Raw genomic sequence first — 17,859 nt, 5'->3', positions numbered from 1 at the left:
ATCTGAATAACCATACTTTACTGGCTTTCTGACAGTCGCAAACTCTAGAGCTTTTTTATAGGTGAATTCTGTGGTTATCTTGCTACCAGTTCCTGCTTTTTGTAGGCGAGTAGGGATAAAAGAGCTCTACATGTTCTTTTCAGGTTGTTGTTGGGCTTGGGGTGTGGCAGAGATCTAGATCTCTGCGACAGAATCAATTCCTACAGGATCTTTACAATCCAGACTATGCATCAAGCCGGACACTGACAATCATTGAAATTGGGCCTGTATACTTCTCTTTAGTAGCCTAGATTTCGAAAATAAGACCAAGAAAACCTCAGCAGCCTAGCAAATGGCATATGATTAAACCAGTTCACAACTGTATAGTGAGTCCATCACATAGTGAAGATATCAAGCAATTTATCTGAATTCTTTAAGTTCCATTGCTTCCTCTTCAAAACGAGGCTAACCACCCCTTCCTCCATAAATACACTGATATCCTCATAAGCTGTTGGTAGAGAACACATCTCCCCTCTCCGATGCTTGTTTCAGATTGAGGGGTAACTCTCCATTCATTGTCTTTGCATTCTTCAATCCCCTTCTCCTCCCAGAGGCCTGGAGGTTTCTGCTGGATAGTACCACTGCTGCTGATTTGTGATGGTTTGTATATGTTTGGCAAAGGGAGTGGCACTATTTGGAGGTGTGGCCTTGTTGGAGTAGGTGTGTCACTGTGGGTGTGGACTTTAATACCTCCATCCTAGCTGCCTGGAAGTTAGTCTTTTAAGCAGCCTTCAGATGAAGATGTTAGAACTCTCAGCTTTGCCTGTACCATGCCTGCCTGTACTTTTCCATGCTCTCATCTTGATAATAATGGACTTTACTTCTGAATCTGTACGCTCATCCCAATTAAGTGTTGTCTATGACTGCCTTGGTCATGGTGTCTGTTCACAGCAGTAAGACCCTGTCTTAGTCAGGGTTTCTATTCCTGCACAAACATCATGACCAAGAAGCAAGTTGGGGAGGAAAGGGTTTATTCAGCTTACACTTCCATACTGCTGTTCATCACCAAAGGAAGTCAGGACTGGAACTCAAGCAGGTCAGAAAGCAGGAGCTGATGCAGAGACCATGGAGGGATGTTCTTTACTGGCTTGCCTTCCCTGGCTTGCTCAGCCTGCTCTCTTATAGAACTCAAGACTACCAGTCCAGGGATGATCCCACCCACAAGGGGCCTTTCCCCCTTGATCACTAATTGAGAAAATGCCTTACAGTTGGATCTCATGGAGGCATCTCCTCAACTGAAGCTCCTTTCTCTGTGATAACTCCAGCTGTGTCAAGTTGACACAAAACTAGCCAGTACAGACCCTAAGACACTACTGCATAGGACTGCTAGTATCCTGACAAACCGAGATTGGAATCACCCCAAAATACTACTTTCTAATCATGTCCACATCCCCTTGTCCTAATTACCATCTATTCTCCCCTACCTTTGGAGGATGGGCTAGCAGGGGGTCGAAGTGTTTGAGAATCCTTATTAAAAGTAGGTTCAAAAAAAATCTAAGCCTACAAGAAAATCTTAGAATCTTATTTTATCCCCCACCCCAGTCTAAATACAGAAATAACATCATCATTTGGAGAGTTGGTCGGTTAGTGTGAGGTGCTTTAATTCACATTATCACATAAAAGGCACATAAACTTCGGCTTGTCTCTATCTCCAGAAGTAAATGTTTTCATGGTCATTTTGAGAAGCTTAGGCAGTGAACTGAACTTTCTTTCCAGGCGACTCTTTAGATGTTAATATCGTCTTCTATCAATTCCTCATTTTCTTGATTCTAAAAGTGGATATGAAAACATAAATCAGATTTCAGGTCTTTTTAAAGAAAGTATAATGGTTAAGTTTTGTCAACTTGAAGCATTCTGGAATCATCTGAGAAGAGAGTCTCAAGTAGGACTGTCTGCATTGCCGTGGCTTGTGGGCATGTCTACGTGGCACTGACTCAGTTATGTTACTTGAGGAAGAGGTAGTCTGGAGTGTGCAGTTTTATTCCTTCTGAAGGGGGTCCTGAACTATCCAGGAGCAGAGAAATCAAATTGAGCACAGGCAAGTAAGTACGACAGTAAATGCATATGTATTTATTTCTTCCTGTTCTTAAGTGTGGCAGTGATGGGAAGTCCTAGCCTTTACCTCCCATCAAAGCTGGATTCTAATGTAAAATTATGAGCTGAAATAAATTCCTTTCTTCTCCAAGTTGCTGTTGTCGTCTGTCGCAACAACAGAAAGAAAACTAGAGCACAAGGGTTTGATGGACAGAGGAGTGCTGGTGTGGGACCTGACACAGAGCAGAGGAGGCAAGCCTGGGACTCTTGCAGTGGTCATTGTACATACTCCATCCTGAAGGACCAGAACAGGGGTCTGTCTCTTGATGGGTCAGGGCTTTGAGGGGTTATCTTGCCATCTCAAGGAAAACCACGTTCTGGGATGATAGTGGTGGGAAGGAACACGGTAGTAGGCCTCAAACATAAGCAACCTCTAACACTTGGGAATAAAAAACATCTACTCAACAACACAGCCGGCTGCTGTTTCTGTCTTTCCTTAAACCCTCAGCTTCTCAATGCTTTTGCTTTAAAGGAGAAAGAAAGAATATCATGCAGTCATTAGTTTTCTGCCTCAACTTCTCAAGTACTAGATTTCTCAAACACAAGAACTTTAAGTGTGTGCCATTTAAAAAAAAATGATGGACAAGCACCATTCTTTTAAAACAGGTACAAGAAAACTAGCTTCCCTGGCTCTTTTCCATCTCTAAAATATGTCAGGAGGCTGAGTTCCATAAGCTTGGTTAGCTTGCCAAGCAAACTAAATTTACTTTATATTTTTACCTTTAATTGTTTTCTTTACATGGTTTTTTAATTGAAGTTTTCTTTTGCTATCCTAGGCCTAGAAAGTTAGTGTGGGGCTTTCTGAGAAATTCAGGTTAGTCCAGGACAGAAGAGATTAGAATACTCGGCACTGCATTCATCAAGGACTGTGATTCTAGGGGCTTAGCTGCTACTCTCCAGACTGAATAATCCTAGATGCTTTGCAGAGGTAGTTGTAGAAGCTGTGGCAGCCTTTGAACCTGGCCAAATTTAGAACATGACAGCGGTAAAGGGGCTCAGATTTCAGCCAACATTATCCTTGCTGATGCTAGTGTGCTAATATGATTCAAGACAAATGTTCTGCCATCTCTTGAATTTGTTAGTCATTTGTATAATATTTACACAAAAGTATGTTAACAGCCTATTATAGGCTTGGCAAAGAGAACTCTTCCCATTGAAATCTGTAAAATGATTAGTAGGTAAAGTCCTTCAGGATAAGAGAAATGCATTGGTAGTTTACATAAATTGAAGACTTTCTTTTAAATTAATATAACTTGAAAAAGGGGGCTCTCACTTACCTCTTTCTTACCATTGTCCTCTTCAGAGGTTTCATCCAATGTTTCAAATGATTCTCCTGCAAAGGAAGAGAGAGTTACTCCATCCCCGGAGGTAGTCACACTTTTAAGTAGGTCATCTATGATCCCATTTGGGTTGCAGACACAAGGGATCTGTGATCTCACACCAGTGGGATGAAAGGTCACTTCTCAAAGTGTATCTAACAGGCTTTAATTGTAAAGATATGAAACAAGTGCTCAAGAGAAGTGAAAAGCTGAGAAAAAATAGCATTTATGATTTTAATATCCTTTAACACTACTATGTTAATATGTATTTCTGAATGCTTATGTTAGCAATGAGGACCCATGTGAAAGCCACGCTTTCTTGGAGTTTTTGTCAGCAGAAAGTACAGGTAAACAAACATGGAACACGGTTTGTGGTGAGATGATCACTTATGACTCTTGGGGGGGGCAGGAGAGGGGGAAGAGGGAGAGAGGGAGACAGAGAGAGATGGGGAGATGGAGAGAGAGACAGAGACAAAGAGAAATAGGACAGAGGTACAGAAAGAGGGACCGAGAGACAAATGGACAGAGAGAGAGAGACAGAGAAAGAGAGACAGAGACAGACACACACACACACGGTGGGGGGGAGGGAGAGAGGGAGACAGAGAGAGAGATGGGGAGATGGAGAGAGAGACAGAAACAAAAAAAAATAGGACAGATATACAGAAAGAGGGATAGAGAGACAAAGGGACAGAGACAAAGAGACAGAGAGAGAAAGAGAGAGAGGCAGAGAGAGAGAGAGAGAGCGAGTGAGAGAGAGAGAGATTGAAAAGCATGGTGCAGCAAGTCCTTGAACAGAGAGATATGGGGAAGGTTTGAGGGTCCCAGGTAGTAGAAACAGTACATGAAGTTGCCCAAGAATTAGAGACCACTAGGTCTTTTTTTCAGAGGAACCATTGGTCATTTGGCCTTTCTAGGTTTTTGAGACTCAGGAGAAGAGATGGCAGCCACAGAGAGACAGATAGTATCAACTCCAGGACCATCATCTCCAGGTTCTGGATCTTATGGTCAGTAGCAACCTGTATGATGACAGGATTTTATGTCCACAAAGTTGTAAATGTCTGGGAGCTGGAAAAATGTCTCAGAAGTTAAGAGCATGTATTGTTCTTCTGGAGTTTGGCCCCCAGCACCCATGTCGGGAAGTTCACAATGGCCTACAACTCCAGCTCCAGTGAGTTCTTATTCCCTGCTGGCCTTGGGCACCTACACACACATGCACAAACCCACACCTAATTAAAACATATATTAATAGGTTTTACGTATACACCAATAAAGATAAAATTCACTTAGAATTAACACCATAGCATTGGTAGTTTTACTTGACATATGACACAGGGTTTTTTTTTTTAACATTGTATCATGAAAAGTTATTATTTTAATGATGATGTAATAATCAATCTTCTTGATTAAATTGTTAATTAAATAGTAATTTATTATACAGTTTCACTGACTCTAATATTCTATCTTTATAGTGATACCCAATTATCTTTTTATACTTTTTTATATCTTTGTAATTAATGTCTAGAAATCACATTATTTAATCAAAGGTTATAAAGTTTATTATTTTTAAAATCTCTATAATTTCATTAATTTATACTAGGACCAATAAAGTAAGAAAATATATCAGATTTACTATTCCTTTTTCATAAATGAGTCTCATATATATGCTTTAAAATCTCACTATGATGGGAAATCCTTATAAACTTGGGTTTAAAAATCACCTAAGAGACATCTCTGAGTGTGTCTTTAAGGAAGTTTCTTGGACGGTTTAGCTGAGGAGGAACCGCCCTGAGCATGATAGCATCATCTCCTGGGCTGGGGTCCTGGGCTGGGTAAAAAGAGAAAAACTCTTTTCTATCAAGCTGAGCAGCTCATTCGTCTCTCTCTGCTTCCTACAAAGAATACACAGTGACCAGAGCTTCTCACTCCCAAGGCCACCCACGGTCTCCCTGCTGTGATGAATTACATCTAACTGGGATAAGCCCTTGCTCCTTTAAGTTACTTCTTGTTAAGTAGTTGGTCACAGCAATGAGGAAAATAATGAAAACAATCACTAATGAAGAAGACGAACCTGTAAACCTTCTATGTCATTCAACTGATGAGGAATTGTAGTTCCTAAACAATCCTATTTGCTGTAATATAGTTTTTATCATATGAAATTTGTTTAAAGAACAGGCTTTCTGCCAACACTATCCAGTGATTCATATGTCTGCCATTCAGAATGTAAGCCATATTTTATCTTGCTATTCATATACCTGACATTTTCTTTTGGGTGAAGAGCTGACAATTCTGTCAATCATTTTTTCATATTATTTTGATAATTATGCAGGCTTATATTTATAGATGAAATATAAATATTTCTAAGTGTATCTCTGATATTGTATATTGGGATAATTGATTTCGGTTTTCTTCAAAGGATAACTTGATTAGATAGAGGACACCTGAACGGGCAGTTAATGAAGTACACTTCCTGTGTGCCTGTGAAGACATTTACAGAGAATAGAGATGACTAGTTCTGTAGGCATTCAAGTCCAAGAAACTAGACCTCAAGGTCTCTTTTACCAGGAGTAGTCAATTGTACCAATTATAGGCTTCTCCAGATGTCTTAGAGTCCAAGCAGAGCTTTATATACAATGTTGGCTTCTCTGTCCCATACAAATAGTGACTTACATCTTGATTGGATGCTTTAAACCACTGGACAATGAGAATAAAAGAAGTTGGAATGTGGAGGGAGCAGGGAAAGGGGGGAGTCCAAGAGGGATGTAAAGTTGCAGGTACCTAAGGGTACTTGAGTGCTAGTGTCTGTTTCCTGTTTCTTTCTCTTGCCTGGGGATATGGGGTACCATCGTAGGTCTTGGTGTTTGGAATATATTGTCTTGGCTTCTTTTGGTCTCTCTTTGCCTCCTAGATACCATGAAGAACAAGAAAAGTCGCACCCCCCCAGGCTTCTGGTTCCATGATGTTATACACATTCTATCTTCTATCTGCCATACAAACCTATGGCAACAGAGTAGGTAAAGAACAGACTGAAGTCTCTGACACCATGGACCCAAATGAAGTTCTCCTCCTGTAAGTAAGCTGTTTATTTCATGTTTTTTTGTCATAGTGATGGGAAGTTTAACATGTCAAATATGGCAGCTAAAGGAGGTTCTCAATACTCTAGGAAGAATGCATGTACTTGTTCCTAAACGCAGACATCACTATTTTATGAAAGGAACACAAATCCTTATAATCATGCCCAGTACAGCTAACTCACTTTCAGAATCTGGTTTCATAGAAATTCTTCGAGGTGGGATGTACTTTCTTACATTCCATCTGAATTTTCTTACAGCAATTGAAGTTTGAATAATCATTACTTTTGTGAAGTCTTCCATGCCTTGTATCTGAAAGTTAAGAGAATGCATATTAATTTCTAAGTGGCTGTTATGTAATTACCTGTTGCTCTGGAAAGCAGGTATACTAGGTCTTCAGCTTCCTGACTGCTGGAATGACCAGCATCAGCCACTACACCTGGTTCTGCACATACACTTTTCCTGGATGCATCTGGGCATATTATTTCACATAGACTTTATGATAACTACACTGATACAGTTTGCTTTCTTTTTTAATAACCGAAGACCAAGCCACACTAAATATGCTGCTTCTTTTTCTAACAGAGCATTTAAGACATATTTTCTTTGCTAAATATCAGAAATTGCCAGATTTTTGCCTTTTATATGATTAGTTATAGGTGAGTACTATTGATAATGCATCTTTAGGATGATGTATCCATTCTTAAGGATATTTGGATAAGGATTGAACCTGGGGAACACTATTGAGGGTGATCATTCCACAATAGCATTTATTGTAAGCATCATTTAATATCTTTTCCTTTTTGAGCTATTAGTAGCTGGTAGGGCCACTCGACATTTTGATTGACAGCTGACGGACTCTACCTTAGGTCTTGTAGTCTTGAATTTAGCTGTGCTAGACACACAGCTTCTGGTCTAGTAACTCCTGTGATCATTCAAAGAAAACTCCACTCTGGCTGCATGGACCAGTGCAGTCGCAGCTCCTGTTCAGGTTTGTGTTCCAGCTGCCATAGGAGACCTTACTCTGATGCTCTAAGCAACTTTCATCAGCTTTACAGCATCCCACTCCAGGTAAAATAAGCCTCTGTCAACTTGTGGTGGGTAACCATGTTCATCCTTTATCTTTTCTTACAGAGGGCAGGAAAGGGAGCCTTCCCCAGTGACTCTGGGCAAAGCTTGTGTTTAGTCATAAAAGAATTATGATTGGTGCATATGAAAGGGCTGTCACTGGTAGAACTGGAAGACACACACACACACACACACACACACACAGAGAGAGAGAGAGAGAGAGAGAGAGAGAGAGAGAGAGAGAGAGAGAGAGAGAGAAGACTGTGATTAGTATACTACAAGAGTACCCTATTGCTCTTTCTATGTAAACAAGCTATCTCTTAGTTTCTTGAAGGCAGCCTGGAAGGCCTCTTTCCTGTATATTCTCCCTTAGCATTGGAATGTTAGGTCTAAAATCTCTCTCCTACTTATGGTCTTATTTCAGATACAGCCAACAGAGGTAGCTGAGTAAAAAGTAATCAGGAACCCCGGAATTCTTGTTCTAGCAATGGTAGTAGCCACTTGTAAAAAGGCCACTGAAAGGCTATAAGGAGACCATAAGATAGTACGACAGTGATGGGTGACTGCTGTACTGAGAATGCTGAGAACAGAGCGCCTAAGGCAGAAACAGAAGCCAGGGAGAAGGGCAGGCTGTGGTTGCTAGGAAACCAAGGATTATGGAGCAAAGAGTCCCTTTGAACTCCTAACAGTTTAAATAGCAAAGTGTTCATTTTTATATTTTTATATTTTATATTTATCTTCTGAGTTGGAACAAAATTGCTTCCACTTTATTTAGTGGGGCTTGTCAGGACCTTCTAGAGTACTGTTGATTTAGTCCTTCTGAAATGCATGAAGAAACTAGTGGGTTCTCTTAGGTGCCACTGCACTAAAATGTAATGGTGGCCAAAAATCCATACTGTTGTGTGTTTCGTTGTAACTGTGGCCAAAATTCTATTCCTCGGTGAGTTTTGTTGGCCTTGGCATTGTATGGAAAAAGCTTCTGGCTAGGTCATTGGGTGCGAATGCCGTCCATGACCGCTGTCTAAGTGAACGCACATGGCTGTGGGTAAATATAGGATAGTGGGCTGGAAGGAAGGAGAGGAGGAGGTGCAGGGGCAGAAAGCCAGATCGCAGTGGCAGGTTTTCTAAGATCAATGCGTTTTTGGTGTGATGCTTGTTTCTGTACCTGATGGCACGTCACAGGAATTAGGAAAGGCGCCTTATAAATTTTTCGCAGCTGGCAGTCCTCAGCAGATCCATGGATGAGGACAACGTGGGTTACTGTTTCGTCATAGATGTCGGTTTTCGTGGACTTGGGGATGTCTCTTATGAAGGCATTGCAGAGTTTCAACTGCAGCTTGTAGTTCCAGTCCTTAAGGAGAAGCACAGGCTCATGTCACTAGCTTACAGTCGGTTTCTGCCCCTATCTTTGTGCAGGTTTGCTTGGGGACAGGGGTGGGTGGGAAGAATTCGGGAACCCCTCTTACCTCAAAAGATAAGTGTTCTCGGATCTTTTGGGCAGTAATGGCAAGTCCAATTTTTTGCCACATTTTATGTTTCATGTTAGGACATCTTTTTTCAAAGCCTTCATACAAGTGGCTAATGGGAATAAAATATGTCTGGAAAAAGGGAAAACAAATTGAAAAATTTGTGTAAGCCCATGGCTGAAGAAATATCTGTCATGTCCATGCAGTGGCAGTCAAGCTAAGAATTAAGATGGCATGTTGCAGCCCAGAAATCTCATAAAATGCATTTATTAGCTCAGGCTTGCAATCTTGAACAGACACAAGTCTAGAAAGCTCCATGGTCCAACAAGGACTTTTCAGCTTTTATTTTTTATTTTTTATTTTTTAAAACTATGCATTTCTTGGTGTGGTCTGGCATTGGCACATCTTGAAATTAAACCAAGCTAAACCCCAGTCGCCATCTTCCATGCTTATTTTTATTCTTTTCTTTGGCCAATAATAGCTATGTATGCTCACACATCAAGCTCATGAGCATGTCCTACACCTTACCAGCTTGCAAGGTTTTGTATTCAGGACATTACAAATCTAGTCCTTTAACTGTTTTTGACATAAACACTATTATTACTGCGTTCACCATGCAGTACAATAGAACATTAAAATACATTCTTCCAGTGAACTAAAGTGTACCCTTGACTAGCACCTTCCCTTTTCCCCTTGCCCTACACTTCTGGTAACCACCCCTCTGTGCTTTCTGAGAGAAGCCTTCTGCTTTATATTCCATATGGAGATAAAACCAAAAAATGTAGTATTTTGATTTCTGTTCCTGGTTTCTAATATTTGCACAATCATCTTCAAGATCATTCATACTCTTGAAAAAATAGAATCTCATTCAGTAAAACATTTTATACCTTTAAGGAATGACAATTATGCTCTAAGTTAATTAATTCACACAGATGTCATGGAACACCTCCAGAAATCAGAGGGCAACCTGCAGTAGATCCTGTCCTTCAACCAAGTGGGTTCCAGGGATGGGACTTCAGTCATCAGCCTTGGAGGCAAGCGCCTGTATCAATGAGCCCACCATCTCTCAAGCCCATCATTCTTTTCAGAGATTGAATAGTATTCCACAGTACACATGTTTTCCTAAACCAAAAATCAGTTGCTGGATGCTGTGGTTGTTTTCATGTCTTGACTTGTGAATGTAAACATGGATAAATGGGTGTCTCCACAGTCTGCTGATCCCTTCTTCGTTTAGATTCTTTACATTGATTTTCCCACTCCAGGGACATAGGCTGTCTTTCCAGCCTTTGTTGACCTTCTCAGTGCCTTTCATCAGTATTTTATTTTCACTGTAAAGATCTTTCCTTTCCCAGGGTAAACTTATTCCTTTGTAGTTATTACAAGATTGCTCTTCTGATGTCTATTTAAGATGGTTCGCTATTAGCATATAGTAACAGGACTTATTTTTGTATGTTACATCTTATGATCTTGTTGAGTTTGTTTGATAGTTCTACCATTTTTCAGATGGTCTTGGGGCATATTCTCTGCCTGTGGTCATTTCACCGTCACTGACTGACCACATCCTTTCCTACCTGGATACCCTGTGTTTATTTTGTCCTCTTGATTTTTGTGACTCACACTTCAGTAGTCTGTTGAGTGAAAATGGTGAAAATCTGTGATAGGAGAAAGGGAGCTGTCAGCTTTTCCCTTTCATTATAACGTTAGCTTTGCACTAAGTATATGTGTGCATGCATGTATGTATATACACATGTATATGTGCACAATCTGCCTTGATCTTGTTTGCTTATTGAGTTTCTATCCCTAACTTTTTTTTTTGATTTTTAATATTTTTATTACATATTTTCCTCAAATACATTTCCAATGCTATCCCAAAAGTCCCCCATAGCGCCCCCCACTTCCCTACCCACCCATTCCCATTCTTTTGGCCCTGGCATTCCCCTATATTGGGGCATATAAAGTTTGCAAGTCCAATGGGCCTCTCTTTCCAGTGATGGCCGACTAGGCCATCTTTCGATACATATGCAGCTAGAGACAAGAGCTCCGGGGTTCTGGTTAGTACATCATGTTGTTCCAACAATAGGGTTGCAGATCCCTTTAGCTCCTTGGGTACTATCTCTAGCTTCTCCATTGGGAGCCCTGTGATACATCCAATAGCTGACTGTGAACATCCACTCCTGTGTTTGCTAGGCCCCGGCATCGTCTCATAAGAGACAGCTATATTTGGGTCCTTTCAGCAAAATCTTGCTAGTGTATGCAATGGTGTCAGCGTTTAGAAGCTGATTATGGGATGGATCCCTGGATACAGCAGTCTCTAAATGGTCCATCCTTTCATCACAGCTACGAACTTTGTCTCTGTAACTCCTTCCCTGGGTGTTTTGTTCCCAATTCTAAGAAGGTGCACAGTGTCCACACTTTGGTCTTCATTCTTCTTGAGTTTCATGCGTTTAGCAAATTGTATCTTATATCTTGGGTATCCTAAGTTTTGGGCTAATATCCACTTATCAGTAAATACATATTGTGTGAGTTCTTTTGTGATTGTGTTATTTCACTCAAGATGATGCCCTCCAGGTCCATCCATTTGGCTAGGAATTTCATAAATTCATTCTTTTTAATAGCTGAGTAGTACTCCATTGTGTAAATGTACCATAATTTCTGTATCCATTCCTCTGTTGAGGGACATCTGGGTTCTTTCCAGCTTCTGGCTATTATAAATAGGGCTGCTATGAACATAGTGGAGCATGTGTCCTTTTTACCGGTTGGGACATCTTCTGGATATATGCCCAGGAGAGGTATTGCTGGATCCTCCGGTAGTACTATGTCCAATTTTCTGAGGAACCACCAGACTGATTTCCAGAGTGGTTGTACAAGCTTGCAATCCCACCAACAATGGAGGAGTGTTCCTCTTTCTCCACATCCTCGCCAGCATCTGCTGTCACCTGAATTTTTGATCTTAGCTATTCTGACTGGTGTGAGGTAGAATCTCAGGGTTGTTTTGATTTGCATTTCCCTGATGATTAAGGATGTTGAACATTTTTTCAGGTGTTTCTCTGCCATTCGATATTCCTCAGGTGAGAATTCTTTGTTCAGTTCTGAGCCCCATTTTTTAATGGGGTTATTTGACTTTCTGGAGTCCACCTTCTTGAGTTCTTTATATATATTGGATATTAGTCCCTTATCTGATTTAGGATAGGTGAAGATCCTTTCCCAATCTGTTGGTGGTTTTTTTGTCTTATTGATGGTGTCTTTAGCCTTGCAGAAGCTTTGTAGTTTCATGAGGTCCCACTTGTCAATTCTCGATCTTACAGCACAAGCCATTACTGTTCTATTCAGGAATTTTCCCCCTGTGCCCATATCTTCAAGGCTTTTCCCCACTTTCTCCTCTATAAGTTTCAGTGTCTCTGGTTTTATGTGAAGTTCCTTGATCCACTTAGACTTGACCTTAGTACAAGGAGATAGGAATGGATCGATTCGCATTCTTCTACATGTTAACAACCAGTTGTGCCAGCACCATTTGTTGAAAATGCTGTCTTTCTTCCACTGGATGTTTTTAGCTCCCTTGTCGAAGATCAAGTGACCATAGGTGTGTGGGTTCATTTCTGGGTCTTCAATTCTATTCCATTGGTCTATTTGTCTGTCACTATACCAGTACCATGCAGTTTTTATCACAATTGCTCTGTAGTAGAGCTTTAGGTCCGGCATGGTGATTCCACCAGAGGTTCTTTTATCCTTGAGAAGAGTTTTTGCTATCCTAGGTTTTTTGTTATTCCAGATGAATTTGCAGATTGCGCTTTCTAATTCGTTGAAGAATTGATTTGGAATTTTGATGGGGATTGCATTGAATCTGTAGATTGTTTTTGGCAAGATAGCCATTTTTACAATGTTGATCCTGCCAATCCATGAGCATGGGAGATCTTTCCATCTTCTGAGATCTTCTATAATTTCTTTCTTCAGAGACTTGAAGTTTTTATTATACAGATCTTTCACTTCCTTAGTTAGAGTCACGCCAAGATATTTTATATTATTTGTGACTATTGAGAAGGGTGTTGTTTCCCTAATTTCTTTCTCAGCCTGTTTATTCTTTGTGTAGATAAAGGCCATTGATTTGTTTGAGTTAATTTTATATCCAGCTACTTCACCGAAGCTGTTTATCAGGCTTAGGAGTTCTCTGGTGGAATTTTTAGGGTCACTTATATATACTATCATATCATCTGCAAAAAGTGATATTTTGACTTCATCTTTTCCAATTTGTATCCCTTTGATCTCCTTTTGTTGTCGAATTGCTCTGGCTAGGACTTCCAGTACAATGTTGAATAGGTATGGAGAAAGTGGACAGCCTTGTCTAGTCCCTGATTTTAGAGGGATTAGTTCAAGCTTCTCACCATTTACTTTGATGTTGGCTACTGGTTTGCTGTAGATTGCTTTTATCATGTTTAGGTATGGGCCTTGAATTCCTGATCTTTCCAAGACTTTTATCATGAATGGGTGTTGGATCTTGTCAAATGCTTTTTCCGCATCTAACGAGATGACCATGTGGTTTTTGTCTTTGAGTTTGTTTATATACTGGATTACGTTGATGGATTTCAGTATATTGAACCATCCCTGCATCCCTGGGATGAAACCTACTTGGTCAGGATGGATGATTGTTTTGATGTGTTCTTGGATTCGGTTAGCAAGAACTTTATTGAGGATTTTTGCATCAATATTCATAAGGGATATTGGTCTGAAGTTTTCTATCTTTGTTGGGTCTTTTTGTGGTTTAGGTATCAGAGTAATTGTGGCTTCATAGAATGAGTTGGGTAGAGTACCTTCTGTTTCTATTTTGTGGAATAGTTTGTGAAGAACTGGGATTAGATCTTCTTTGAAGGTCTGATAGAACTCTGCACTAAACCCATCTGGTCCTGGGCTTTTTTTAGTTGGGAGACTATTAATGACTGCTTCTATTTCTTTGGGGGATATAGGGCTGTTTAGATCATTGACCTGATCTTGATTCAACTTTGGTACCTGGTATCTGTCTAGGAACTTCTCCATTTCATCCAGGTTCTCCAGTTTTGTTGAGTATAGCCTTTGGTAGAAGGATCTGATGGTGTTTTGGATGTCTTCAAGATCTGTTGTTATGTCTCCTTTTTCATTTCTGATTTTGTTAATTAGGATGCTTTCCCTGTGCCCTCTAGTGAGTCTGGCTAAGGGTTTATCTATCTTGTTGATTTTCTCAAAGAACCAGCTCCTTGATTGGTTGATTCTTTGAATAGTTTTTCTTGTTTCCACTTGGTTGATTTCACTCCTGAGTTTGATTATTTCCTGCTGTCTACTCCTCTTGGGTGAATTTGCTTCCTTTTGTTCTAGTGCTTTTAGGTGTGTTGTCAAGCTGCTAATGTGTGCTCTCTCTAGTTTCCTTTTCGAGGCACTCAGAGCTATGAGTTTTCCTCTTAGAAATGCTTTCATTGCGTCCCATAAGTTTGGGTATGTTGTGGCTTCATTTTCATTGAACTCTAAAAAGTCCTTAATTTCTTTCTTTATTCCTTCCTTGACCAAGATATCATTGAGAAGAGTGTTGTTCAGTTTCCACGTGAAGGTTGGCTTTCTATTATTTATTTTGTTATTGAAGATCAGCCTTAGTCCATGGTTATCTGATAGGATGCATGGGACAATTTCAATATTTTTGTATCTGTTGAGGCCTGTTTTGTCACCAATTATGTGGTCAATTTTGCAGAAGGTACCATGAGGTGCTGAGAAGAAGGTATATCCTTTTGTTTTAGGATAGAATGTTCTGTAGATATCTGCCAGATCCATTTGATTCATAATTTCTCTTAGTTTCTCTGTGTCCCTGTTTAGTTTCTGTTTCCCTGATCTGTCCATTGGTGAAAGTGGTGTGTTGAAGTCTCCCACTATTATTGTATGAGGTGCAATGTGTGCTTTGAGATTTACTAAAGTTTCTTTAATAAATGTGGCTGCCTTTGTATTTGGAGCATAGATATTCAGGATTGATAGTTCCTCTTGGAGGATTTTAACTTTGATGAGTATGAAGTGTCCCTCCCTGTCTCTTTTAATGACTTTGGGTTGGAAGTCAACTTATCAGATATTAGAATGGCTACTCCAGCTTGTTTCTTCATGCCATTTGCTTGGAAAATTGTTTTCCAGCCTTTCATTCTGAGGTAGTGTCTATCCTTTTCTCTGAGATGAGTTTCCTGTAAGCAGCAAAATGTTGGGTCTTGTTTGTGTAGCCAGTTTGTTAGTCTATGTCTTTTTATCGGGGAGTTGAGTCCATTGATATTAAGAGATATTAAGGAAAAGTAATTGTTGTTTCCTGTTATTTTTGTTGTTAAAGTTGGCATTTTGTTCTTGTGGCTGTCTTCTTTTAGGTTTGTTGAGGGATTACCTTCTTGTTGTTTCTATGGCGTGGTTCCTGTCATTGTATTGGTTTTTTTCTGTTATTATCCTTTGAAGGGCTGGATTCGTGGAGAGATAATGTGTGAATTTGGTTTTGTCGTGGAATACTTTGGTTTCTCCATCTATGTTAATTGAGAGTTTGGCTGGGTATAGTAGCCTGGGCTGGAATTTGTGTTCTTTTAGTGTCTGTATAACATCCGTCCAGGATCTTCTGGCTTTCATAGTCTCTGGTGAAAAATCTGGTGTAATTCTGATAGGCTTGCCTTTATATGTTACTTGGCCTTTTTCTCTTACTGCTTTTAGTATTCTATCTTTATTTAGAGCATTTGTTGTTCTGATTATTATGTGTCGGGAGGTATTTCTTTTCTGGTCCAGTCTATTTGGAGTTCTGTAGGCTTCTTGTATGTTCATGGGCATCTCTTTCTTTAGATTTGGGAAGTTTTCTTCTATAATTTTGTTGAAGATGTTTGCTGGTCCTTTGAGTTGAAAATCTTCATTCTCATCCACTCCTATTATCCGTAGGTTTGGTCTTCTCATTGTGTCCTGTATTTCTTGGATGTTTTGAGTTAGGATCTTTTTGCATTTTACATTTTCCTTGATTGTTGTGCCGATGTTCTCTATGGAATCTTCTGCACCTGAGATTCTCTCTTCCATCTCTTGTATTCTGTTGCTGATGCTTGTATCTATGGTTCCAGATTTCTTTCCTAGGGTTTCTATCTCCAGTGTTGCCTCATTTTGGGTTTTCTTTATTGTGTCTACTTCCCTTTTTAGGTCTAGTATGGTTTTGTTCATTTCCATCATCTGTTTGGATGTGTTTTCCTGTTTTTCATTAAGGACTTCTACCTGTTTGATTATGTTATCCTGTTTTTCTTTAAGGATTTGTAACTCTTTAGCAGTGTTCTCCTGCAATTCTTTAAGGGATTTTTGTGCTTCCTCTTTATTGTCTTCTGCCTGTTTAGCAGTGTTCTCCTGTATTTCTTTAAGTGTGTTATTAAAGTCCTTCTTGAAGTCCTCTATCATCATCAGGAGATATGCTTTTAAATCCGTGTCTAGCTTTTCCGGTGTGTTGGGGTGCCCTGGACTGGGCGAAGTGGGGGTGCTGGGTTCTGATGATGGTGAGTGGTCTTGGTTTCTGTTAGTAAGATTATTACGTTTACCTTTCGCCATCTGGTAATCTCTGGGGTTAGTTGTTATCGTTGTCACTGTTTAAAGATTGGAGCAGAAGCTGTGTTCCACTCACCAGCAGTCTCAAAATCCTGCGGCGGGTGTCGTGGGTAGCTGGCGGGTGTCAGGCAACCCTGCGCTCCAGCAACCCCGGCGCTGATCCGGCTGGAAGTGGCCTGTGGCCCTACTCAGGCCGGTTTCTGCTTCCCTAACTAATGTAGTCTCAGGTCCTGCGTGCAATTGGATTGGAGCAGAAGCTGTGCTCCACTCACCAGAAGTCTTAAGATCCTGTGGCGGGTGTTGTGGGTAAGAGTGTCAGCCGACCCTGCGCCCCAGCTGCCCCGGTGCTTTTCTCCTCTATCCCTAACTTTTCAGACTGTTTCTTATGAGTTGATGATGAATTTTATAAAGTGTTTATTTGTGATGGAGCTTGAGATTTTGCCTGTTGTGCTGTTGATGTGGTAGCGTATCACCTTGGCTGGCTTGTGTATCTTCAGTCATTTGAGCATACTTGAGATACATCATACTTGTGATGAAACATCTTTTCTGTGCTTTTGTGTTTGGGTTGCTAGCCTTGTTTTGAGAATTTCTGTTTCTGTGTTTGCCATGAATACTGCTCTGCAGCTTTCCTTAGTTTTCTTTCCTATTTTTCTGGTTCCTGGTTTCCTATCTTTCTTTTTCTTTCCTTCCTTCTTTGGTGCTCTTTCACTTGAATTTCTCAATTCTTGTAAAGTGCTAAAATGGGTTTTTACATAGATGTGAAAATATCACTGCAGGGTTTGCCAGCATGCTGGCAGAAGCCACTGCATAGATTGCTTGTTTGCTTGCTTCTTTCCCCCTCCCTTTCTTTTCCCTTCCCTTCACACTTTCCTCTCCTACTACTCCCATCTCTCTTTTCTTGACAGGGTCTCTGTATATAGCTCAGGCCAGCTTCTAAGTCACAATCCATTTACCACCACACCCAGTTTTCTGTTTCCTTTCAAGCCTTAGATTCCCTTCGATTGTCCTTCTTACCGATTACACCATTTCTAGCATTCCCTTCCCCATGTTATTTTTAAACTGGCATCTCAATCTGTATAGAGCAAATCTTAAACCTTCCACTTGACCATTCATTTCATGTGTATATTTTGCTGATATCTTCCATCTCTCCTATGTTTAAGAGCAGTTTCTCTTTAATTACGTATGTTTTCTTCGAGTTCGTTGGCTCTATCTGTACTCATTGCTTCAGTGACTTGTTAGCTCAATGCATCCTCT

At 40.3% G+C, this 17,859-nt stretch overlaps 1 protein-coding gene across 2 annotated transcripts in view; it reads right to left on the bottom strand.

Annotated features, from left to right (window-relative positions):
• Positions 1-1,625: 1,625 nt before the first annotated feature.
• Positions 1,626-17,859, bottom strand: part of Slc9c1 (solute carrier family 9 member C1) — a 65,760-nt gene continuing 49,526 nt past the window's right edge. For both annotated transcript variants that reach the window (XM_021185158.2, XM_021185159.1), the window contains exons 24-28: positions 9,055-9,186; positions 8,754-8,939; positions 6,706-6,832; positions 3,411-3,466; positions 1,626-1,808 (exon numbers count right to left, since the gene is read on the bottom strand). In XM_021185158.2, coding sequence (XP_021040817.1) covers positions 1,764-1,808; positions 3,411-3,466; positions 6,706-6,832; positions 8,754-8,939; positions 9,055-9,186 — 546 coding nt within the window. In that variant the 3' untranslated portion in view covers positions 1,626-1,763. The remainder of the gene's footprint in view (positions 1,809-3,410; positions 3,467-6,705; positions 6,833-8,753; positions 8,940-9,054; positions 9,187-17,859) is intronic.

Source organism: Mus caroli, unplaced genomic scaffold, assembly GCF_978045245.1.
Source record: "Mus caroli unplaced genomic scaffold, Mus_caroli_1 scaffold_17, whole genome shotgun sequence".
In the NCBI taxonomy this organism is placed as follows: Eukaryota; Metazoa; Chordata; class Mammalia; order Rodentia; family Muridae; genus Mus; species Mus caroli.
The sequence above is the reverse complement of the archived record's forward strand: the minus strand, read 5'-3'. Positions and strand labels throughout refer to the sequence as shown.